Source organism: Empidonax traillii, unplaced genomic scaffold, assembly GCF_003031625.1.
Source record: "Empidonax traillii isolate 1590-97213 ecotype Southwest subspecies unplaced genomic scaffold, ASM303162v1 scaffold358:size917415, whole genome shotgun sequence".
Classification (NCBI taxonomy): domain Eukaryota; kingdom Metazoa; phylum Chordata; class Aves; order Passeriformes; family Tyrannidae; genus Empidonax; species Empidonax traillii.
In genome coordinates this window covers 86,176-111,477 of record NW_020955551.1, presented here as the reverse complement: position 1 = coordinate 111,477, position 25,302 = coordinate 86,176, and the positions used below count along the sequence as shown (strand labels likewise).

The following is a 25,302-nucleotide window of genomic DNA, read 5'->3' as shown; positions in this document are numbered from 1 at the left end:
ATTTAATAATTTGACTGTATTATTCAGAATCACTAACAGCATGTTTCTTGGAGTCCTTTTCAGAGTCAGTTATGAATAATATTTTCATTAATATTGTCAGATTTTGGTCTTTGGAAATCAGCTTATTGATTCCCTTCATTTGGTGGGTGACTTTTTGAGAACACTGTTTTCTTAGTGGTTCCCAGCTTTGCACAAACAGTGAGAGCTGGTGACTGAGATTAAAATTAGGTTGGGAATGAAATCAATGAAAAGCTTTACGGATCCAGTAACTTTGAATTTTACTTGAAAGTCAATGTTTTTAAAATGAAGCTGTCTGAAGAAGCACAAGTTTCCATTTGCTTCTGTCACTGAGAAAATGCAACAGATAAAGCCCAAACGAGGAAGCAATTAAATGTATTAACTGCCAGATGAAGGGAGGAAAGCCTAAAGCCGGATTGGTTTCCTCCTTTAGGCTAAAGAGTTCATAAAATAAAACATTTTAAAAAGGGAAAGTCTGCTTGGTCAAAACTGGGTCCTGCTGTAAATCCACATGTTCTCCATGTCCAAACCTGCAGAGCTTCTGCAGTGAGTCCTTGTGGGCAAACAGTTGTGTTTCCATCCCACTCCAACCCAGCTGCAGTTACTGAAAGGCTTTTTTGGGGGATGTAGGAGAGCAACAGCAAGGCACTGTGCAGTATGTGTGACCAAGCCTAAACTGGCACCAGGCCTTATTTGTGTGTTCATTCTGTGCTTTCTTACACAAAGGTGCCACTGAGAAGGGTGTTTTTGTCCACGTTTTGGTGACGGGGAAATCTCGTCAAAGGCTGCGACAAACACGGGACGTGTAAACGAAATGCTTCATTTCTCAGTGGTGCAGGAAACCTGCGTCGTTCCTGTGCATCAAGGGTTACAAATCAAGCAGTTTTTAGCAAGCTGCTAATCTGCTGTGCTTGCTCTATAGTTATAGTTGCTTGCTATCCCAGGAGTTTCCAGCAAATGCTCATACAATCTGATTAACATGGTTCACGTACAAAGGGCGCTGGCCTGGGGACTACCACGTCTCATTAATGGAAATGAATTTTTCATGCCATGGCTGCTATGTCTGTGTGTTAAGATTTTCATTTCTTTTTCCAATTCTATCTCTTTTCAGTATTGTTTTTTTTTTTTTTTTTTCAACAGAAATGGTGCATGAATTTTAACGACTGGTTATATTACAGGTCTGAGGGGGTTTATTTTTGCATACTGATGTTATTTTTACTAAGAAACAGATGTATCAGCAGCAGAGAAAAAAAAAAGGGAGTGAAATGGCACACATTTGTGTTCATATTGAACCCTTTTGCTCTGATTGAATGCTTGATGAGTTCAGTTTAAGGACGAGGCGACTCGATCTGTTCCTGGCAGCAGTCCTGCTCTGCGTGGGAGGTTGGAGCAGGCGACCCTGTGAGGTCGCTGCCAGCCAACATTTCTGTGGTTCTGTGAATTGTCAACTTTTCAGGGTAACTTTCCAGAATTAAGTGAAGTATTGTAATTGATGTACCATCCTATCTTTTTAAGTGGCTGTAAGGTGTTCTGCTGTGGCATGAATACTGTCCTGGTTTATAGGTGGAAGCAGGGAAGACAGGGCTTAGTTTCTTCTCCGTGCTGCTCCTTGGAGTATTTTGGATTAATGTTGCTTTTTAAAGGAAATTGGAAAGGAAGTAATGGTACATATTAAACTGCTATGCAAAGTCTGCTCAGTGACTGGTCACCCACAGCTGCAGTACTGTGGCACTTGATATTTAATGTTCTTGGTATCAGGAGATTGTTGTTTTCAGATTAACATTACTCTGTTGAAAAGTTCCTAAACATCACTAACTGTCTTGTATGGGGTGTTTACCTGAACAGGGGCATCCAGCATCTTACAATATCATCAGCCCTCATTAGCCAGTGATATAAAGCTGAATTAACAGAAACCATCAGCCCTTCTGTTCATGCACAATTCCTGCTTTCGATGGGAATTGCTGAAATACCTTTAAGCATCAGTTATATAGTTTATAGCCTACTTTATCTCTGTGTACTAAGCTATATGCTTCTTGAATATGTCCTCTTTGTTCTTTTTATAATGCACACTTTGCTTATCTTCAACTGCTAATGTCTCTAAATCAAAAAGTTCTACAGCATAAACAATTTAAGCTCTAATAGCTATGCATAACCCAGGCCAAGTCTAAAAGAAGGTTTATGAGAAGTTTTTCCTCTAAAGAAGCTGATGTGTTTATTTTAGATTGTGAGGTGTGTATTATGCTCCTCTCCAAGGCTGCTTAGTTAGTGGTCAAGAAGTATTATGGTTACTTTTAAAGAAATTATTCCTTAAGAAATGTCTACAGACTAACAGTATTAACCAGTTCAGTCTACTGGCAATCTGTGATAAATTCTGCATATATAAATATTTGACTGTCAACTAGTAGGTGTCAAAAGTGACTAGAGCAGGCTGAGATAGTTGATTGAGAATTGAGGTAGTCTTGCAGATAATAGATTTCTCCAGCTTATTTCATGTAATACCCTCATCTTCATACACCTCAACAAGGCTGAGAGATTTCCCTAAATGATGGTTGGGAAACCACCAAAGGGAGGCTGAAGATAAAGCCAAAGGCTAAGCAGTTGTGCCTCTTTTCCCAAGTGTGTGGTCACAGTTGGGTAGGACTTGGCTGCAAACACATCAGATCTCGCTGCTTTTTGTGACTTCCAGAAGGAAGGTGTAAAATTTTTCTGGGAAACTACTGAAAGCGTGTATGTTACTGATACATGGAGCTTTAAATACAGAGGTACTTCATCACAGATGTTAAATCTGATTGCAGAGTGAGTGCTAACTAAAAAAAGAAATCAGTTTTAAGATGCTTCCGCACTGAACTCAGTGCTGGCTGGTGTGGAAAGGCAGCAGTGCTGTCACATAGGTATGCAGAGGAAGCAGCAGAAAGAAAGGGATGCTTCCTTTAATGTTTATCCTCAGAAATCTACTGAGGATTCCTTTGCTGACCTGAACTAACACACTTTGGCTTTTCTTTGTAAGAGAAATCATAAACTCATTTCAGCGTGTAGACATCGGCAGATTCAGGATGCTGAATGTCACACCATGTTGACTATGTGTGAAAAAACATGTTCTGATAAATTCACAGGAATTGTACACCATGCAAAATTGCACCTCCAGGCAGACTCAAATGACCAAACTCTGACATTTCTCAAACTTGACAGCTTATTTCAGTGGAGATTTAGAAAAAAAAAAGGTCAAAGGACACCAAACATATTACTGCTCCACCCCGCCTATAGCTATAGCAACACTCAATCTTCTGATATTACCTCTTAGGGCAAATTAAAGTTTCCTCATTTAGGTCCTACGAACAGGAGTAAACAAGTCTTATAAGGCACAGCTGAAGGAGCTGGGGTTGCTTAGCCTGGAGAAAAGGAGGCTCAGGGAGACCTTGTCACTTTGTACAGTTACCTGAAAGGAGACTTTAGTGAGGTGGGGTTGGTCCCTTCTCTCAGGTAACTAGAGGTAAGACAAGAGGAAATGGCCTCGAGCTGCACCAGAGGAAGTTTGGGTTAGATATGAGGTAAAATTTCTTCACTGAAAGTGCTGTCAGTCCCTGGCACAGGCTGCACAGAGAAGTGGTGGAGTCAGCACCCCTGGAGGTTCTTACAAGACGTGTAGATGTGGCACTTGGGGATGTGGCTCAGTGGCGGCCTTGGCAGTGCTGGGGGAAGGGTTGGACTCGCTGATCTTCAAGATCTTTTCCAGCCTAAGAAAATTCTGTGAGCCTGTGATTGCATATAACACGTGCAGGGTTGTTGCAGCTTAATGGCTTCAGTGCATGCCCCCCTTGCCTTGCCAGGAGCGGCATCGGGGCCGATAACGCGCGGATGGCTCGATTGCCTTCTGACAGGAGTGGAGTGTGGCTGTGCCCTGGCGTGTGTTCACGGGTACAGAAATGTGCTTTCATAAACATGGGCCCATCTTGGGTTGCAGTAGCAGTTGCCATGGCAACATCACTCTGTGTACTTGAGCTTTAACATTTGAGAGTTCACCCAGAAAATAAATTTGGCGTGATTATGAAGTACACTTGCTTGTTTTCTGAATTCTTTGGATACAGATCGTTGAAAAAAAGCAGAAAATTATGTTACTGCCTTACTCTGTTTTCTGCCATAAACCATGCACAGAATCATTAAAGCTGTCGTCTATCAAAATATAGTAAAATTCCAATAAAGCTAAATTGTAAATGTTGCCATCTTCAGCTCCATAATATATTATTTTTAAGGACCCTCTGTCATTGTTGAACTTGATAAAACTCAGTAAAACCCCACTGAGAAAGAAAATATATTGCTAAGTAGGGATTTAATTGGTTTTTTTATAAGTAGTGACCTATTTTTTACAGCAAGGTAAAATACCTCAAGATGGTGACAACATGAACATTTTTGTGTATGTGTCAGTTTTTTAAATATATCATTTGAAATCTGGTTTTATGAAAAAATTACTCTTGACATGAGACTCTAGGGCTTCATATGTCCTGTGTATCTCTGATTCCATTTGCAGTTATTACTAATAGGAAGATTTGTCTTCTCTAACCAGATAAGTTTGTGAAATTGATTCTGAGCTCTGAAAAACCAGAGCCCTGGAACAGATTGCCGAGAGAAGTTGTGGAGTCTTCTCACTGGAGATATTCAGGAATCATCTGGATGCAATCTTTGGACCCAGTCTTTGGATTAGGTTTTAGATAATATTTATTCCCAGGTGCTCCGGAGTCTTCCCTGTTTGATAGTGGGTTGTGGTTTTTGGTTTGGTATGGTTTGTTTGGGTTTTCTGTGTTAATGTTTTCATTGCTGGATTTTGTCAATCATAGTTAAAATCAGGAATGGAGTTGATATGCATGGTGAGGCCAGATTCCTGTTTGTAGCTTATCCATAAAAGCGACTATTTGGGTTTGTTTTGTTCATTTACTTGGCGGGGTTTTGTGGTTGTTGTTGGGTTTTTTTGGGGGGAGGGAAGTGGGGTGGTGTTTATGTTGTTGTTGGCTGGTTGTGGTGTTGGGGTTTTTTGTTTTGATTGGGGGTTTTTGTTCTTTCTAAGGCGTGGGTTGAAATCACATTGTATTTTGCAATGTGGCTTTGTACCTTTTGAAGTATAGCAGGTTCCCATTAGCACACTTCCTTGCCATGTAGTGGCTTGTAAGTGTACAGTTTCCGAATTTTCCAAGTTTAAATTACTTAATTTTTTATAATAGTTTAAATATGATTCGCTTTAATTAAAGAGGAAAAAGAGATTGAAAAAAATCAAAGTGAAATGTGCCCAAACCAAAGACTGGCAATGTAAAAATTTCCAAAGCAGAAATGAGTCATATAAAATTAACTTTCTTAAGAACTGCTATGGCCTGTTACTACAGATATTGCTGTCAGCATTTTCAAGTTAAACACCATTTACAATAATTTTATTTCACATCACATTCAACTATAAGCTTAAATTCAAAAGCCTCAATAAGAGTTTTTGTCCTGGCAAAGCTTTGTATTTTATTTCTTTCGGAACCAATTATGATGTCTGGGGAAATGTAATGCAAAATGTATTATTGATGAAAATTTGAATTTGGATAAAATACATATGCAGGCAAACTGAATATTAGGTTGGTGTACAGGAAGTTGGTGTGAGGAGAAATGGGGAAAGGGAAAGGCTGATGTGTTGGACGAGCAACTTTGGGTGGGTTGTTGGATCTCCAAGAAGAGGGGGTTGCTGCTGACCATCCCACGTTGGGTGGGAGGGGGCAAAGGGGCCCAACAGGAAGTTTCATCCAAGACTTGGTGGTGGCTGCAGGGTCGACCAAACTGTGTGAGGGACTGGGTGAAACACATGCCTTAAGTGGCTTGTTTTGCAGGAAACATTCTTTCTGCATTTCCTTCTGAGTGCATTTTGTTTGTTGTTACTGCGTCGTGTCTGCAAGTCCCTGAAATTTGAATCAGGGACAAAACTCAGGTGTTTTTTTTGCTGAGGGATCCTTGGTGTCAGATGGGCTTTCCCCACCCCATCGGCTCCTGTGATTCTCTGGGGACACCAAGGAAGAGATGCTGGAGTGGCATTGCATTGAAGCAACAGGGAAGAAGGAAGTTGAGGGGCTTTGGGATGGAGGGGGAAGGGCAAGGCCACTCTGGAGGAGCAGGGCCCAGTGTGCTTACAATGGGGATGGACAGGAGTTCAGGCAGAGGTGTGGGAATGTAAATTGCGAGGAGGTGGTTGAGGCAGGAGGAGCTTGGTGGTGGGGCTGGGGTCTAGTGCCAGTGAGCAAAGATGTGGGGTGTCATTTCTTTCCCTTAGACCTTGTTTAAGAACAATGTGTTAATGCACATACACAACTCATCTCTCCTAGTGCTGGAACTTCTGTTTCTGCATCCGCTTCTTTGCTTTTAGAAGCACTGCAACCCTACCCAGTGCCCTTCCCAAGGAGAATAGTGGGATCTAAGCATTGAATCCAAAGGAAAGATGAGTGATTAATTCATGGACTGAGGAAATGGAGTGTGACTGTGGTTGGGGCTTCTCTTGCCTTGTTTGGGATCAATGTTCTGATGTTTGCAAATGAGCGTGGTAAAGAGGGAACAGCAAGAAAACTGAGCTGGTCCCCACCCTAATGGGAGGGAAAAGCTGTTCTGGAAGCAGAGCAAAGGCAGCAGCACAGCACGTACCACAAGAAATGCACAGACTCTGCAACAGAGCCATTTATACTGATCTGATTACACTGCAGTTTTAATAAACCTCCTAGGTAGGCTCTGCATATATCACAGATGCTGTTAGCTCCTATAAGTTCAGTAAATATTTCTGACTTTTGTTTCAGGCAAATAGGTATTTGCAAACTAAACATGCCTGAGAATGGAAAAGATCTATGTTAGTAATACATGCCCTGCATATTAGAGACGAGCCAAAGCTGCCTCATCTTTATGTGATAGTTGTTTGCTGGGAAGAAGGAGCTTCCCAGGAATTCTTCTTTCTCTGAGTCCCAGGAATTCAGAGGTTCTGAAAAGGCAGCAGGCAAATACATCCATGTACCTATGCAAATCTGGGTGGTCCAGGATATTATAGCTCAGGTGGCTGATATGTTTGATCCCAGGCACGTTAACTCTTGTTCCAGCTGGAAATTATTGTGCACAAGTCTTAATCAATCAAGGTGTAGTATGGACCCTCTTCTTGTCATGGGGTCATCCTTTGTGTTGATGTTAATTCTATCCCAGTCCACATGGCTGTTCATGAAATAATAAAATGGGTGAGAGATTTTGAAGAAGTTAAATATTCCACAACATTTATGTGTGCAAAAAAGCACTTATTAATGAAGGGACAACTTAGGCTCTATTTGGCTGAGTTCTACAGACCTTCTTACTCCAGTCTGATCTCTCTATTCTGTCTTCTGCTATCACTCTGCTTGGTCTTTCAGGTTGGGTTCATCTCCAGTGAAATGTGAGCAACTGGTGAGTTTTGTCATTTGTTTTTATATGGTGGCTGTGTGGAGTGACAAGGTATTTAATTGTCCTGCTGTAACTGATCTGGTTGCCAAGCCCATATCCCAAACGTGAGGGAAGGGAGAAATCATTACTGCAGGAAATTAGGGCAGTGGTGATGGAAATATCACATTATTTTTTGAATTACGGGGTAGTGTAACCTTGCTGTTGACAAGGGCATCATAATCTTTTCTGCAAACAACTTTTGTCAGGGATTTACAACTCTAAAGAAATTTGTCTGGGCCTGAAACTTGGCATCATCTCGTTTAGCAAAGTACTAAATTGTTGTCATATATACTTTAAAGACTTGTAAGTGCAGTGGGTGTTGAGTTCCGTGATAAACTACAGCTTTAAGCAGGTGACATTATATCTACTTCAGGGGTTTACCTAGACACAAAGAGATTGCAAGGACTTACAAGAAAGGCAGTCAGTGTAGAAGATACTGAGGAGAAACTAAAAATGAAAGAGCCCTTAAAATGAGAAGAGCCAACAAGCCTGGATTTCACGTTCCATAACTACACGAAGAGGCTGCAATGCCTTTAGTACAGTTGCTGGGTGAAGTTTGCCTTTTCAGTAATGAACACTAAATGGCCCAAGAAGGATTCTCTGGGGGCAGCACATTGACACTTGCCACGCTCCCTGCTGTGCATGAGCCTGCTGATTGTCCCAGCTGTTTATGGACTGGATTTAACAACTGCAGCACCAGTCACAAAGAATTTACTGTGGCCTATTCATATTGCTCTTTCCTTGTTGTTTTCATAAAATGTTTGTATAAGCTGACCTTTCTCTTGTGGAGGCATCGGAGAGTGGCAGTGCTGCAGATGCAGGACGTTTCATTGTCGACCTTATTGTGTAGTTTTTAAACAGTAGGAAAGCTGTCAAAAAAGAAGTTTCTGGTGGTTTCAAAACAAGATGCACCTATCAGGATGTAAATGCATTATTTTTTAAGGTCAGAGAACAGGTAGATAGTTTTGAAATGGTCTTGTTAAGGCAATAATGATCTGATAAAGCTGACTTCCCTGATTCCTTGGGGATGGTTAATTGAAAGGATATTTAGGTTTGGTTTGATACCTCTCGATAAACATTCTCCCCACAAATCAGTGGAAGTATAGAAATGCACATCAGCTTTATTGGTAATCAGCTTGGCTCTGTCCAGTATTCCAGAGTTTATGATCCCCTTTGCTGTCCCTATAGAATGGCTTTAAAGCTCACTCGGTGCATATTCAGACTTCTGGCGTTTTGCAGTTGCTCTTTTATCTTTATAATAAAACATGTATTTAACAACAATTAAATGTTGAAACAGCTTGCTGGCAGATGGGATGAATTTTCTATCTCCTGAAGTTTTCAAAAATGTCTTTCAGAAATATGTTCATTTTATGGTCTGTGTTATAGAGAAGAATGAACCAGGGTATTGTAGTGCTTTTTGTTGACTTCAAAATTTTTTCCATATTTCTAGTGTCAATTTTTTTTTTTTCCAAATCACTATGTAGTGTTTTCTTTATCCTTCTAATTTCCACCCAAAACTGCATTTATTATCTAGTCTTTAAGTCATGCCTACTTCCTTAAACAGCTAAATACCCAGTAGTAAACAGAACCAATACTGTGGTTTACGTGGCACAAATGGCTTGAGCCTTGAGAAGCAGGAGACCCTTTTCTGTTAATGTGGTTAAATACACTGTGGGCCCTGATCTCAGATACTTTGGGGCAAGTTGTGCTGTGTCCTTACACTCAAGTAATGAACTTAGAAATATCAGTAGAAAAAGTGAAGTTGTTCACTGCAGCTACTCTTGCGTTCTTTAACTAAAGGACACACGTTGCTAATAAGATCCCGTACTCCAAAGACTGGTTTCAAATATAAAACTGAATTGAATATTGATTTTTAATTTTTAGTTCATTTAGTTGTGTGCGTGGTTTTGGTTTTTGTTTGTTTGGTTGGTTTTTTGGTTTTTTTTGTTTTTTTTCTGAAGTGAGGTTACTGGTTTTGGTGCTTTGAATGAAAATGGAATTGCTGAGATACTAAGCTGTGGAATGTGGTTACTGCCCGTCTGCATTAACAACCATTCGAAGAAATTTCATATGGATTTTTATTATGCACTTATGTGTAGATTTAAATACCCTTTATTAATACACTCCATTGAACAATAACATACATTTTTAAAATGTCATAAATACAGGGAAAACCTAACTACCACAGTTAGGCAATGGTCAACATTTTTAAGCTCAGCAAGATTAATATTAGCCATGAAACTGCATCTGAAAAACTGCCTTAATTCCTGTTTTATGGCTATTACAATACTAATCTGCTAAGGATTTACTTATTTGGCTAAAACAGTTTGTTAAATGACTAGGAATTCTAGAGTCAAAAATAATATATTTATGGAATGCAGTAATAATTTGTTCTGCTTTAAAGGACAAAACACTGGTCTTTAACTTCCAATAAAGAGCAGTATGAAATGGAGTTGAAAAGATGAGGTTGTTGGGCAGTTGATATTATCTAGTAGCGATCTCTCATTGGTTTGCAAATTAATCCCTGCACTAGCAAAAGAGGAGAGAGTGAAAGGGCAGATAAATAGCTTGAAAATTAGTTAGCTCAGTTTTCCAGAGAACATTAATACATCATTTTATGTCCAGCTGGTGCTTGACAAGAAGCTTAGTGCACCAAGGATCAGTTCTGGGGCTGGCATTACTAAATGTCTTCCTTAACAACCTGGATAAGGAGACAGAGTGCTCCCTTGAGAAATCTTGAGGTGATGCACAACTGTGGGGATAGTAAAGCTGCAGCTCAGAGGATCCTTCACAAACCTGAGGGCTGGGCTAACAAAGTCTGCAAAGGTCAGCCACAAAGGCTTTGCAGGTGTAAACCATTTGTTGACTCAGCTGGAATTTAAAGACCAAATTTGTTATCGTTATTTAAATAAGTAATGCAGACCTTCCCGCTAATTTAAGAGGCTTTAGTTGAGATCACTCCAAACTCTGTTGCTCACACTGCATATAGAAGAGTTTGGACTGCAGGTGGAGAATTGATTTGCCGAGTGGCTGCAATAGCTCCACTCGGAGCGTGTGGGCTCTCCTGGCTGTTCCTGGGCTACCTGACAGTTATAGGCCAGGGATATTTATATGGCTGTACAGGGAAAATAGGATCTGTAAATTGCTATTGTATAGAGCCAGATAGCCTTTCAGTGGACAATAGGCTGTTTCATTATATCAGAGCTTGCTAACACTTTGCACTCTTCAGAGGGCTTCAAAAAGCTGAAATTCTACTTTGCCAGTAGAGTTGGTTCATCTGTTATGTGGCTTCAGTAATGTTATCTTGAGGTAAGTCTTGAGGAGTGAAAACGCCTTAAAGCATAAAAATGGAGGGATAATATAGTGTTGTAGGTGTCAGTCTAGTATTCATCACTGTGAGAGGTTTAATATCTTTATCTTCGTTTTATTCTAATTGAGAAGTGAGTCTGATGTTTGGAAAGCCCAGAATTACAGATGCTTATGTGTTGGAATGGCTGTTGTCAAAGCATGGAGGGGAAGGCACCCTGTTGTTGCAGTCTGTTAAAAAATGATTTGTTGAAAATTGACTTTGAGTGTTGGTACTGGAGGTCAGAGTTCTCTTTAGAGGCTTCTACTTCCACAGAAATATCTGGAAGTGCCACAGTTATGCCTTGCTATTAAAGGAGCGATTTTGTTACAAATACTTACCTGGCAGTGCTTTTGATTCATTAAAATGGGAAAAATAAGTGGAGCAAAACAGCTGGGACAATTTCTAAGTAAATTCATCAGTCATTCAGGAACCATGCATTTAAAATACCTATAAATAATAGAATGCTCCATCTAAATGGAAGGCTTTTATTGATGTGTAAGTACAGTGTCACCCTGAAATTTCTTTAGCTTGTCATTTCCTTGCGTTTAGAATCACATCAGGCATTTTATATTATTTCTAATTTTTCTACTTTATTTTAGCAGCATTATTTTGAACGGTGTGTGAAATCAAATTGATACACACACAGTTGTTAAGCTTTAAAATTACTTTCAGGTAACAAATAATTGTTTTGGAAACTCTGTGCCTTCACTCAATTTTTTAATATTATCTCGAGGACTGACAAAATAATTGGATAACTTCTGTGGTTTGCCATTGGCACTTGTAAATTCCCTTTATTCACATTCCTACAATATGTTCTCTTAAATATCTTCTCTCCCCACTGATGGTGTTCATGGACTGCTGATCCTACAAAAGAAGACAGGATGATGGAAATGGGGGAAGTGAAATACTGAGAACCCAGTGTTTACTTTTTATTGTCTATATTTAGTTCTCCCACATTTATGATGAATAAGTATATTATTTATGTTTGTGTGTGGAAACAAACATTTGTGTGTTTTTTTTTTTTTTTTAATTTTGTTCTAGTAGATAAAAAGATGGCCTATCACAAAGTGAACGCAGACCAGAGGGCACAGGGGCACTCTCCATACCTTGACAACGATGAGCTCCAAGCCACAGCGCTGGAACTGGAATGGGACATGGAAAAAGAGCTGGAGGAGCCCGGCTTTGACCATTTCCGACTTGATGGTGCAGCCCAGCATCACCTGGGGAACTCACAGAGCCCTGACCTTGATCTCGAGCCCATCCAGGCTTCATCTTCTCCCAAGGGAAGATTCCAGAGGCTTCAGGAAGACCCTGAGTACATCTCCCACTACACGAGACAGGCACCAAAGAGCAACCGCTGCAGTTTTGTTCGGATACTGAAAGTATTTTGCACTGCCTTGATTTTATTTATTTTTGGAATCGTGATAGGATATTATGCACACAAGAAATGCCCTTCTCCCCCAGCATCTCAAGAACCAAATAATCCTCATATCTACCATGAAATTCTCAAGGAAATCAAAGCTGAAAATATTCAGCAGATTTACAGGTAAGTACCTTGAGATGTTTATTTGTCTAAATGCAATCAGGTGCCAGTGTTAAGACTTAATGTGATTTGTTTTCTGTGGAATCAGTTTTACAAACCTTGACTTTTTCTTCATGTCCAGTATCACATCATGCTTGGGAAGCTTTCTTAACAAAACTATTGGAATTTACTCATGTACAAAGGTGTAGTGGAATTTTTAATAACGTAAATTTGTGTTAATCACAATAGTTTTGCTTTAGTAATGTTCTATTTCTAAATATGTTATTATCTTTAATGTACACGAATTGAAATAAGTGAATAGAAATATAGACAATAGAACAGCTGTCCTAGGTCAAACTGATTGCCAAATAACACTGTTGAAAAGCAAGGTTTATATGATGTTTTGTAATATTTTGTGCTTTAAGAAATCCTTGAGTAATTTTTGGCACAAAAATGAAACCTGGCTTGTGCTTTTATCTAAATGGTGGATTGAACCTTTAGTCTGTGGTGGTTTATGATGAAAAAATTGACCCCTGCACTCTGAAAGACCACAATTTGTTATTTTTTATTCTTTATAATCTGTTTTAAGAATATAAATTATTGTTAAATATCTAATGCCTGGGTTTTGATTTTTTTTTTTCATGTGGAATCTTTTCACTGCTTTGAAAGTTTATATAGCATGTTCATATTAGAGTATAATCACGTTTCTCTAGCAGTGAGTGTGGAAGAAACTAGGTTTTCCTGCCAACTTTTGAAAGTTATATGAGGGGGTAGAGGAGCTTATTTTGGCTTCTGGAATGGAAAGTTCCTTTTTCACTATAAAGGCAATGCATCGCAGATTTTTTGATCAGTACCAGTTCAGAAGCAGCAGAACTTACAGACCTGTTGTCATGGTCATCCGAAGTGGTATTCCTAAATAGATCAGAAATACACTGAAAGTAACCACAGGAGTGTTCTAACGATATTGTCTTTTATTGTGTCTGCGAAATCAAGTCTTAAATCCTGAAATGGTTAATACAGTGTTTTTGAGCCAACACTATTAAAAAATTCAAGGGAAAAAATAAATATTCAGCATTTCATGTCAGTTTTCATGTGCTGAACTGACTCTATACAGACTAATTATTTTCATAATGGGAAAGGGTACAGGTGATGAAAAACACTGATTTTTTTTTTTTTTCTTTTAATGTAAAAAATTAGGTTCTTGGTCTTTTCAGAGAGTCGATTGAACTGAATTCTGTCATTAGGCTTAGTCATGACGAAAGTATTGGAATAAACTAAGCCTTAAGATTGGGTATTACACAAATTACAGCAAATTGCTGACATGCCTGTCAAACTCAGGATAATACTTTGTCTTTGGGGACTGGGAATTGCTTGCCATTTTATTATTTCAAAGAGTGGTTTAAAAACATCCCTTTTCAAGCTCTTCATCATTTGTCAAACGATTTCAACTTGCTATTAGGATATTAGTGAGAATCTGGACTTTAAGTGAAATGAATTATATGAATACTTTGGAACTTAAAAAACTTCTATAATTGCTATCCTTTTACATAATTCTTAGTAATTGTTTTCTATTTAATGGCATGATTTCAGTAACTGTGGTCAAGCATCAATTCAACTGCCTATCAATTCTATATATAAATATATAATTAATGCTTTTAGTACACTGCGTTACCCGCAAGGTTTTTCTTAACCAAACATTTTGACCTGAGACAGACTTTATCCCATGTTGTTTTAAGTTGCTTTCCTTCAACATCATTTTGGCAAAAGTCAGAGATACTGCGATGAAACCTGTGTGTGTTGAGCCCCACAAGTACAGAACATGCAACATATGTTGCTTGGGTAAAACAAAAACAAAAACCAAAAAACAAAACAAACCTGACAAAATCAATATATGTTATTGGAAAACTTCTTTCAATATAATACTTTGAGTTACTAGGAATTAGTGGCAGCTGCTTAGCTTGCAATTTCTATTCTACATGTTATTGAGCATGACATTAATTTAATTTTCTTTCTTTACTGCTTAGATTAGACTCAGTAATGGTAAGGAATTTTGCTAACAGTCCTGAGAAAGGATTTAGGGGGAAGAAAAAAAACCTGTTTAAAAGACGGAGGTGCCAATCATATTGTCCAAGCAGACGTCACCTCAGTGTGCTTGCAGGCCTGGATGGGAGTCATTCACCCCAATGGGGGTGAAATCTGCTTATGGTCAAAAGAAACTTTGAGGATTGGGACCCTCTGGGCTTCTAAAGGGCTGACAGAAGTGCACCAGTGGACTTGTGTTGCTTTTGTCGAGATTTGGACTGGATTCTGTGTGAGCTGAATGAAGCCTGTCTTACCAATCCATGTTAGGAATGGAGGATCATTGCTGCCCAGGGAAATGGTTTAGTCCCCATCCCTGGAGGGATTTAAAAGGCGTGTGGATGTCTTGGAAGTGCTGGGTTAATGTTCTTGTCCAGCTTCTCCACTGGAGGCTCTTGGTGGGAGCTGATGTGCAGCTCCTCTGTCAGGCACATACTGGCTGTCTACATCAGCCAGGTCCACGATAAGCATTTTTCCCAGCAGACACACTGGAAATCATTAGGTAAGAAAACTCAGTGGTGGCTTTTATTCCTTCAGCTTTGCACCTTGCTTCCCGTGGAATGTCAGTGTTACAGAATTTCCGTGCAATTTAGCGCGGTTGTAATTACTGGTCTTGGCCACGTTTCCTAATCAATGATACAGCCTAAGTAAACATTATCTCTGTAAGCCTTTCTGAACACTTCCCCTGCCCCCTGTTGCAGTGTTTGACAGTAAAAAAGTTGGAATCAGATTACTCCTGATGTTTCAGGGGTTTCAAGAGGTGTTAAGTTGTGGGAGGTGCGTTTTACATGCTGGCAAAAATTGGTACAAATATTGTTAATAGGGGGCTCAATCAGTAAATCTAATGATTTAGCAGTGTGAATACTAGATTTGCTCAGATAAATATTTATAACATAACCTGCTCCATAATACAGGCAGATTCAGAACTGGTAAAACCAGATATAATTCTGCAAACATCACTGGGCTGATAGGAATCCAGTAACTATATCTGTCTGTGCCATCAATATGACTTCTCCCAGTTTTTTTTTCAAAGATATATGAAAAGATTTTAGTTTGAGTCTGGTGTAACTTGGCTCCCACACACCTTCAGGGTGAATGTGAAAAAGGGCATAAATCCCACACCCAAAAGAGACAAAGTGGAAGCTGAAACACAGAGTACTTCAGGGGCTGTTTAAATTTATATCCATAACCAGTAGAACTTACCAGGACAAACCAGATGGATAAAGCTGGTAAAATTGATAGGCTGAGAGCAGGTTATCTCCTGGGACAGCTGGGCTGAGACTCCATGGCAAGACTGAGGTCTCAGAGCCCTTTCAGAGAGAGCATGTCAAGAGGGCAGAGCTGGAGAGTCGTCATCTGTGCTTTGAGCCCGCATCCTGTTCCCTGAGAAATGTGTCTGCAGCTCTAGAGTACAATCACTGGACTAGGAAAGGTCCTGTTTTCCAAAGTGATGAACGCTTTTAGATGTGGAAGTCTCTACAGTTTATAATAAATGCTGAAGGTCGTGAGAGGCAGACTTGGAAAAACACAGGAACACCCGGTGATTTTGCTAAGCGTGCTGGTTGAAATCTCAGAAGGAGACTTGCAATGAAAAAAAAAACTTCACAATTCTCGATGAAATCTGACTTTTTAAAGCTACTTTTTAAAATGGCGTTTAGATTTCTGATATCGCTTAAGTGCTTTTGAAAATTCAGCTGGTTTTTCCTTCTCACCCTGGATAAAAAGGGGGATGCTTAAGAAGTGCATGTTTATTCTGTTGCTACATATCTGACAGATTCAGGGTAAAATGGTAAACATTTGAGTTTTGTGCAGTTGAACTTTGAGTGTTTTCATAAGATTTGAGTTTAATATTATTAAGCAAGTCTAAAGGGACAGGGCAATAAAAGCACAAAAAGTAGCAGAAATGCACTTATCAAAGACCTCTGAGATTATAATTACCACTATTATCCACTTTGGCATATTTTTCTAAAAATATATATATTGCATTTTATCTTTAACTTCTTTAAATGTTCTTTATTGAGCATTTCAGTAGGGGAAATATGAAAAATGGTGGTTTTATTTTATAAGAAATTATTTCAGTTGTGTTGCTCCAAAACCAGGTAAAAATGAAACTACCCTAGTTTATTTGGAGAATGTGGGGTATCATAACTTTTTAGGGTTATTATTTTGGGTTTAAATGGATAAACAAAGATTCTTGTTGAATAGTAAGGAAAAAAAAAAAGGCAGTTGTGTCAATGTCAATGATAACTCTAGTTATACATTGTTTGTCAGATCAGGCAATTTACTCTTCATTTTTAAAATTCTTGCAGCCTTATTCTACTTTACTCAGTAATTCCTCTCACCAATCTGGTTACTATTAGATTCACAGTTTCTTGAATACATTTTCCCGTTATTAAAACTGGGAGGGGGCACAGAGAAAAGTGTCTTTGCTTTGCTCTCCAACCAGTCTATAAAGCAGCTCCTACATTTCACCTCTGCTTTTCATCTTGTATGTTCTCACTCAAATGTTTTCTTCACTATCATTTTTCCCCCCCCTCAAGCAATAGGGAGGTTTAAATCCCTTCGTAATACCTGTAGATGTAACTAACTGTCCTTTAGAGACATATCTGTTCCTTATTCCAGCAGGTAATATCACCTGCAGAATCTCCCAAATCCATCTCTGGCAAGAATTGATTTGCCATTGGTGCCTGTTGCCAGCCATAACTTAAGATTAATTCTTCAAAGGGCTTGGGAGGGCAGGCAGCAGCAACTCTCCTTTGCAGTCATGGCTGAAAAACAAAAGTGCCTGTGCACTGAGAAGAGGAGTTGGCTTGTTATTTTCTTTAAGTGAAGCGAGAAACTTCCATGCCCAAGTGTGTCTTGTCCCTGATCAGTTGTAATCAGCACTGATAAAACCTTGGAGCTTCAAACCTTCTCCTCAGGTTTGTGAGAAACACGTATCTGAGGAGCAAAGAGAGCTTAGAACTTCTCAGAAAGTTTGAATTCTGGAGGTTTGGACTGAATTAAATTTACAGGCTGCTGCTTGGCGAAATTACCTTTTCCCCAGGGATGAGAAATCACATCAGGAGCGGAGCCTTGGCTTCTAAGGGAGAGGGATGTGTGGAGAGGAAGGAGAGCGCTGGTGACTGCTCCCCTTGGGAAAGACCCATTTGTCCCTATTCCTGTTAACAGCTACTGTTAATTAACAGCCCCCTCTGACCACCCCATGGCTGGTGGCAGAGTGTGCTGGCCTAGGCTGCTGCTCACTTCACTTAGGGTCAGATCTGTAGTCTTAGTGTCCCTTGCACGCAACCCAATTCCGGTTTTTGTCATGCCAGCAGCTGAAAAATGCTCTGCAAAAAGCAAATCTCAGTGGGAACTCGTCCTTTCCCTCCTGTATGTTAGGTATTTATTGTATTATATAAGCAAGTATTAAACCTAGTTAGGCTGAGCCTGAAGTTGTGCCTCCTGCATCTTCAGGAATGGATGGTGGCGTGTTCCTGGGTAACTGGCAGCTAAGTGAGCTCAGTAGATTTATTTCATTCCCTCACTGTGGAATCACTTGGGATTCTCTTCATTCACATGATAATTTTGAATGTGTATTTATAAGTACAAAGCCCCCTTTGAAAGGAGATAAGAGTAATGTCAAACAAGGGAAAGTTCCCGCTTATCCTCCTGCTCCCTGCCCAGCAGAGAATGGCTCTGAGAACACGGGGAGGTGTCTTTTGTGGAAGAAAGATGCCCTGTGTGACCTGAGTGGTATCTGTGGAACAGTGACTTGATAAATTTAGGCTTCAGATACCCACTTACGTCAAATGTGATTTCTTTTTATATCGAAAAATAGGCTGTATCTGTACTCCAGAGGTGTTAACAGAAAAACTTGTCTGCTTTATGGTTTTCTTTGGTTTCATTCAGGTTTTGTATTTTTTTTAATTTGCCAAACATAGCTCTTTCATTTGTTTTGTTTTCTGTAGATGACAGAAGGAAGCATTGTGTTGATATAATGCTTGGCAAAGAGGTGTAATTTTGATCCTGATAGGGTCAGTTACAGATATAACATTCTGTTTCTTTGTTGAAGAAATGTCTTAGCTTATGGTTTACTTAACATTGAAAGGACATGTTTAATGTTTCAAGTCCACCATGTATTTCACTGGGAACAATTTTTCCTCTTTTTTTTTTTTTTTTTGAGTTTTTGTGGTTTTTTTTAATATAATAACTGTATCCTTGGTAAATTAAGTACACAATGTGGCCTTAAAAAGTGGTAAGTCCCTTGAGAAATTTCCCTATCTGTCACAGCTCACATGAGTGGTCTTGGTCTTATTGCTCTTTTTTTCAAAACCAACATACATTTTTGCACTAGGGAAGATGGAAGGGAAAGCTCAGCTGGGCCAACTTCCTGATTTGTCTTTAAAGACAGGAAGTGAATTTAATTTTGTGTTTCGCAGGTAAGAAGATAAAAGAGAGATGGCCAAACCCCAGAGACCTTCTCTGAAAAGAGGAGGAGCAGAAGGAGGATTTGTGTCTTGTATCTGATGTCCTGTCTAAAAAAATCATATGTTGTCAGTGAGAAAAGTGGGAATGAGCTTTTGGAGTATTTTCTTATAAACATCTAATTCCAGGAAAGGTATTCTGTGGAACAACTATATGTATACATAGATATATAGATAAAAATACAAATAGATATAGATAAGCTAATTTGGAATTTTTGAAGATTATATGTATTTATTCCATAGATCTGGGTTTTTTTGGGGTAGAGCATTCAATGAACCATTTACAAGGTCAGGATGCAAATTTGAGAGGGGAAGATGGGGGACAGCTCAGCACTGCTGAGAGGTTACACGGGGACACAGGGGACTGAAGGTCACAGTCCTGTTCTGCATGAGGGGAACAGGATCTGACACTGAACTTTTCCTGTTGGAAACTTTTTCCTGTTGCTTTTCCTACCTAGCATGCTGGTGCAGTGCCTCATGTTTTCTCTGAGAATGTGACACCAATTTTTTGATAGGTTATAAAGCACAAATGAATTTTGCTCCCATCACCTGTTTTTGAGTTGTGGGATCTATCTTATTGTGAAATTAAAGATTACCTTGCTGAAATTGCCTCATACTTCTCAAAGCAGAAGTGTGGTTAGGGTTTAGAGAGACAACCGATTTCCATGGCCATTAGCTATCTACCTCTTTACCATCACTGCTGGAAGTGTGGGGCAATTTAGAGCCAATTAGGGCAGCAATTCTGAATGGCAACAAGCACTGCTTTTCCTAACAGATGATGAAATGAGCTGTGCCAGCATGGGCGAGGGAGCAGTTTCCTTTTTAAAGGTCTAGCATTCCTTACTCCTGCCTGCTTGGGGTAACAGAGGGATCAGGGAGGGGCTGATGGTGCCTTGAATCCTCCTATTAGCTGGGCTGCCCCAGGACATCATGCCCTCCCCTTTGCCTGTGGGTGTCTGGTGCTGTTCAGAAAGCTCAGGTTTTCAAAGGATCCATTTCTGTTTCAGCATGACAAACTAGAATGGGTGGTGAAGCATCTATGGATTTCAAAAATCCATACATTTTAAGAAATTTTTGGTGAGTAGTAGGCCCTGTATTTGACTTAATGTGAAAAACAGAAATGCTTGACTAGATATTTCTCAGCAATTCTGACACTAATGCTGGCTAAAAGGCAATATTTAGAGGCTAAAGAGGTATCTGCGTTGCCATCTATCATTTTTATAGATTTAACCAAACCGCATTTTTCCTAACAGAAAGAATCTGAAGGACAAAAAAACCACACAGCCTGCTGAGATCACAAAGAGTTTTCCTTTTAGACCAATTGCTTCCATTTGGGAAATACCACAGGATGCAGAAATTGGACAAAGTTGCCCTTCACTGACCAGTCCTTGCAACTCAGTACAAGGAGAATCATCAGTTTTGGCTCGTGGTCCCAGGCACATGCTTATACTGATACTGAGGAATAAACTTTCCAGAACAACCCCACCTTAATGGAATTAGTAGCTCTTGTTACATGGACTATCTCCTAATTGCCTGAACTACTGCAGGAATTTGGTCTTGCTGATTTGACAGTGTTGTCTCTCAACTTCCCAGCGATCCAGTGGCTCTTTCCTCAAAGGAGATGGTGGCATAGGGATCTTAAAATTTCCAAAGCACCAAACACTGGCAGATTCCTGTTTAGGATTCACCTCTCATCAGCAGTGTAAAACTCTATTGGTACTCTTGAGATCCAGCGTTTGAGTGGAGTGCTGCAATTCCATGCCATGCGCTGCAACAATTAGCAATTAGTTTCCTGCTTGTACACATAAATCAAATTAACAAAGCCTTGAGGGGAAAGAGTTTTCTCAGCCCTTTTTGGTGGTGCTTTGACATCCAGTTCCCTGCCGTCAGCACCTATGACAGCTATTTACTAGAGGCCTGCTAATAAGTTGGACTGCTCCCGAATTTCACCGGGAGCAGCAGGGCTGCAGTTTGTTGTACTGTATTAAGTTATTGTTCATGCAGCACTTGTAGCTGAAGGTTGCTAAAGGGGCGTTGCTTGGGATCGATCAGGGATAATGAAATTGATATCGTCTGAATAATAATCAATTTTAATAATAGTATTCTACAGTAGTCTTGCATTAAGGGGCTTCTGTTCTCGGTTCAGTTCTCTTTAAAAGCTGATGAGTTTCTGAAGTGTAGCAGCTACCACACTGAAACAAATATGGGATGTATTGGAAAGTTAGGGTTTTCCCTGGTAATACTGGGACTTGTGCATAAGTTTTAGACTTTTCGTAGTTTTAGCCTTTTCAAAATTAAACAAGTTGGATTTTTAAATGTCTAGAGTACTGATAACAGAAAAGAAGTTAACTAATGCCTCCTGCTCTCTGTGTGTGTGTGTCTGATTTTTCTCAGTCTCAATAATGAGTAATCTTTAAACGTGAGAGAAGTCTCATCCTTCCTATAAGCTGATGTTCCCTTTGAACACATGTAATTGCCACAAATTTACAAACACGTGATTTCCTGTCCAGGTTAAAATACTGACTCATAATCTGCTTTTTTTATGAATATTTCTTCCAGGCTGAAATGGTTGTAATTTTCCAGTTAGATGACGTTTTCTCTGTCCATTTTTTTTTTTTTCTTTTAGTGAAATGTAAAAATTGAAAAGTGAATTGAAATGTCACTGTCAAAATAGAATGCTGGAATGGCTCAGAAGTGAAATTGTTCAGAAATCTTGTTTCTTGGAGACTTCATGATTTTTATTCCTAGTTGGGGTATTTGGGGTGTGTGTGCTGACATTTCCCACCAAAGCAGTGTCTGGTCCTGGACCAACTGCATGTCTTGTTTAGCTTTTGGGAAAGTTTGTTACTGAACAGAATGGAGAAGATAACATTAACAGAAGTGGGCAGGTAATATTTAAAGATCTTATTCATTTTACCTTTTTTTAAACTCTATTAGCCAACAGGGTATTTAAGTGTGTTGGGTGAGGCTTCAGGGAGAAAGTCACTGTTGCTGTGGGGGTCAGGATCCCATCAAAGACTGACTTGTCTCCAGCAAATTTGACAAGTCTCTACAGGGAGGAGTTTGTGTGAACTGTAGTATTTTTGCTGAGATCTGGCTCTAGAGAAAAGAAATAATAGGGGATGTCAACCCTTTGGAAGTTAGGGGATGGCTGAAGACTACTGCAGTAACCCTCCCTTATAATGCAGAACTGATGAAATGACCAGAGTTTTGATGTTACCTCAAGAATCCAGTACTGGCGTTATGCTCTAGGCAAGTTTGAGCCTAGAGACTGGAGAAGCCCGGGACTGCTCTGGAATGTGAAGAGGGGAGACAGCTGGAAGAGGGATCGATAGTTAGAAATATATAAGGAGTCCATGAAAACGTCAGCGTGCCTTTGGTGAAAATTGCTTTCTTTGTTCCAACAGGGCATCTGTGATTTAGCAGAGAGCTCAGACGTTTCCAGTTGCAATTGTGGCCGAGGCAGGAACACATTCCCAGCGGTTCTGGAATCTGTTTCCTCTCGAAGGCTGCGTGAGCCAGGGCTGATGCAGTGCAGATTGAGAGCTTTTAATTATTTAAATAGTTGGCTGAGTGCTATTTGCGAGCCAAAGGTGGTAGCACTGGGAAGTTGCTTGTTTTATGGCCATTTTGTTAGTAATAGTTATTGAATGCTTTTATTTTTAATAAGTGCCAACCCAGGTGATGGGCCCTGTGATGTGCATTATTAAATGAATAGGCAAGCTTCAAAAAAGGCCAAATGGGTCATGAACAAAGTTTCTGTTCCCTGTCAACTATTTAGGGAACAAAGCAAGGAACTGAATTATTCATGATATACTTAGTGCAAGGCAAATGGAACCTGCTGCTGTGTTGCTAGCAGTGCAAATAGTGACCTAAAATATACAAATGGTCTTCTGTATCATCGAGCTTATTTTTCTTTATTAATATCTCCAGAAACTATGTAAGAAAATTAAATCCTGTGACCACAAAAAAAAGTTGCATCTGCATGGTTCCTCAGGATCCTAGCACAGACCCTGTGGGGGATTTTGTTTCTGAATTATTCATTTTATGTGCTAAGAAGATAGATAAGACATGGTGTTAATACAGATACTTGTTTCACTTTTGTGGAAAACTTTTTTTTTTTTGTTAAGCAACTTTTGTAAAGAGTCTCCTACAGACAGAAATATGTATGTAGAGCTGTCCGTTTATATATGGGGGTTTGTGCCTATGTGAATGCACAGATGCAATTTTGGATAATAGCTGAAGTTCTGCCCTTTAAACAGCACTTCTCAACGCTGTCATATATTGCAGTGCTCAGTACCACTTCTCCCTGTGGTTGTGGCTGAAACCTGAATACTTTCTAGACCCAGGGCCAGAGAAATACTTCTTGTATTCATAGTTCCTTTGAAACTGTAGGAACTCAAAGTACCGTGATGACTGTGGTAAAAATGCCCAGGGAGTTATTAAAGACACAGTTCTGCACTAAAAAAGGGGCCTTTACACCTAATATGGTTACTTCTTTAGCGTTTGATCAGAAATAAATATATCTGTCGTTCATATTGACATAAGTGTTATATAGAACATAAGATTAAATTAGTTGATTACCGTGCAGAAGTGTCTCCACATGAAAATAGATACCTGGACTTCCTAGTCTGGTGTAGTAATAAATTGCAACAAGAATCAAGCATTAAATTACAAGTAAAAGTATACAGCACAGAGCAGGTGGAGAGTGGAACCAATTTCATTTTGACTTTGTTTTGTGGTTGGATGTTCTTTAGCCAAACTGTCATCGTAGGGTTCAACACAAGGCAAAATATGTCTGTGGCATAGAAAAAGTGAGGTCAGATGATTCAGTGATTTCTTTCTAATGTCTTTTTTTCCAATCTCTTTGTTTTATCAGTCTTTTCAAATCTTACTGAAGCATACCAATCAAATTTGTTACTTGCACTGAAAAGATCTTGGAGTACAAGTTTGAAACCAGTGGTTCTTTGGATGTGGAATGAGTTCCTCACAAGGCAGTGCTTGTTTCTTCTCTTTACTAGTAATAATGTGAGGACATTTTGAAAAATTTTTCCTACTTTCAGATATAAACCCAAAATATGGATATTTTTTAATTCCTCAAAGTAAAAGAAAATTTTTTGAAATGAGATATTTATTTATTATTTTTTGACAAGCAAGTTAACTTTGTATTTTTTACCTCACTGTAAAATTGCCATTGGCACCTGTGAGCTGAGAGTTGTGTATAGCCTGCACATTTAGCCACCCATTCTACTGCCTGCACGTGGGTTTCTGGCAGAGAAGAAAGCAGTTCTTAAAATACACTTCAGAGGCTCAAGGCTGCACTGATGCCTCTGCCTCTTGTCAGGTGTGGTCAGGTGAGATCGGATCCTGCAGTTCTTCATCAGTTGGCTTCTAAAAAAAGACAATGATAATTGTATCTGATACAAGCTGATAGCATTAACTCCTAAATTTTTGGAATTTTATTTATTCTTCAGCTGCTTTAGCCAGTATGCCTGATAGGCTTGATATTTTCCCCTCTGGATTAGTCTAACTCCCTTTTCCCAGTTTTTGCCAGTGCTGCTGCAGCCATATACAGATCACTCACAGTGGCTTCCTGAGGATGAATGAGGATTGTGAAGGTTTGGGTCTCTCTTCTCTCTCTCTCCTTTCCTCCTGACTCAGTAGGTCTTGAAGTTCAAAAGGTTTCGCTGTGTGGGAAATGGTTAATCGGATCTGGATGAGTCACGCCCAGGATTAAATGCTGCTGGTAGGATTGGATCCCTTCCCCTTAGTTAACATAATTAAGACTGACATTAAAGATCAAATTATCCTGTACCAAATTAGAGCCTCAGGTAAGTGAGAAACTCTTCACTGATATTTCTGCCCGGTGCTGTCCCCGCCTTGCTAGTGAGGCCTGGGGGTCCTGCCAGAGGAGCCTCGAGGTGCCCTGGAGCTCCAGAGCTCTGGGTCTAGTTTGTGGAAGAGCAGCTGACATTCCTGAAACACCTGTTAGCATACAAGGGTGTTCTTTAAAGGTTTCTTTACACACTTACTCTGAATTTATATTACCCTCCAAGGAATTCAGAGTGTTTGTATTGAAATGCGACTACTGAATAATCCAGTCTACCCCAAAAGAATTACCTTCAGCATTAGGTTATATCCTGGATCTTTTGGTGCACAAAGACATTTTAACACCTTTTATTTATTTTGTGTTAGACACTGGTTTCTGGCTGCATTGTGTGACTCTTAGTTCAGCACAGATAAAAAACAGGTTTATCTGAAGATGAGTCTTAAGTATTTTTCATGTGCTGTTGTGCCACTCGTGAAGAGTGACTTTGGGATGAGAATGGCGTTATTCCATCAGTAATTCAAAGTCTATTACCCCGAAGGAAAAATAGTTTCCTTTTCTAGGATGA

General features: G+C 39.6%; 1 protein-coding gene across 1 annotated transcript in view; it reads left to right on the top strand.

Annotated features, from left to right (window-relative positions):
• LOC114061783 (inactive N-acetylated-alpha-linked acidic dipeptidase-like protein 2) overlaps nucleotides 1-25,302 on the top strand; it is a gene marked incomplete at its 3' end in the record, with an annotated part of 189,836 nt that overhangs the window by 82,015 nt on the left and 82,519 nt on the right. Inside the window, exon 2 of the mRNA XM_027892563.1 lies at nucleotides 11,882-12,383. Within this exon, the coding sequence (XP_027748364.1) occupies nucleotides 11,882-12,383 (502 nt within the window). The remainder of the gene's footprint in view (nucleotides 1-11,881; nucleotides 12,384-25,302) is intronic.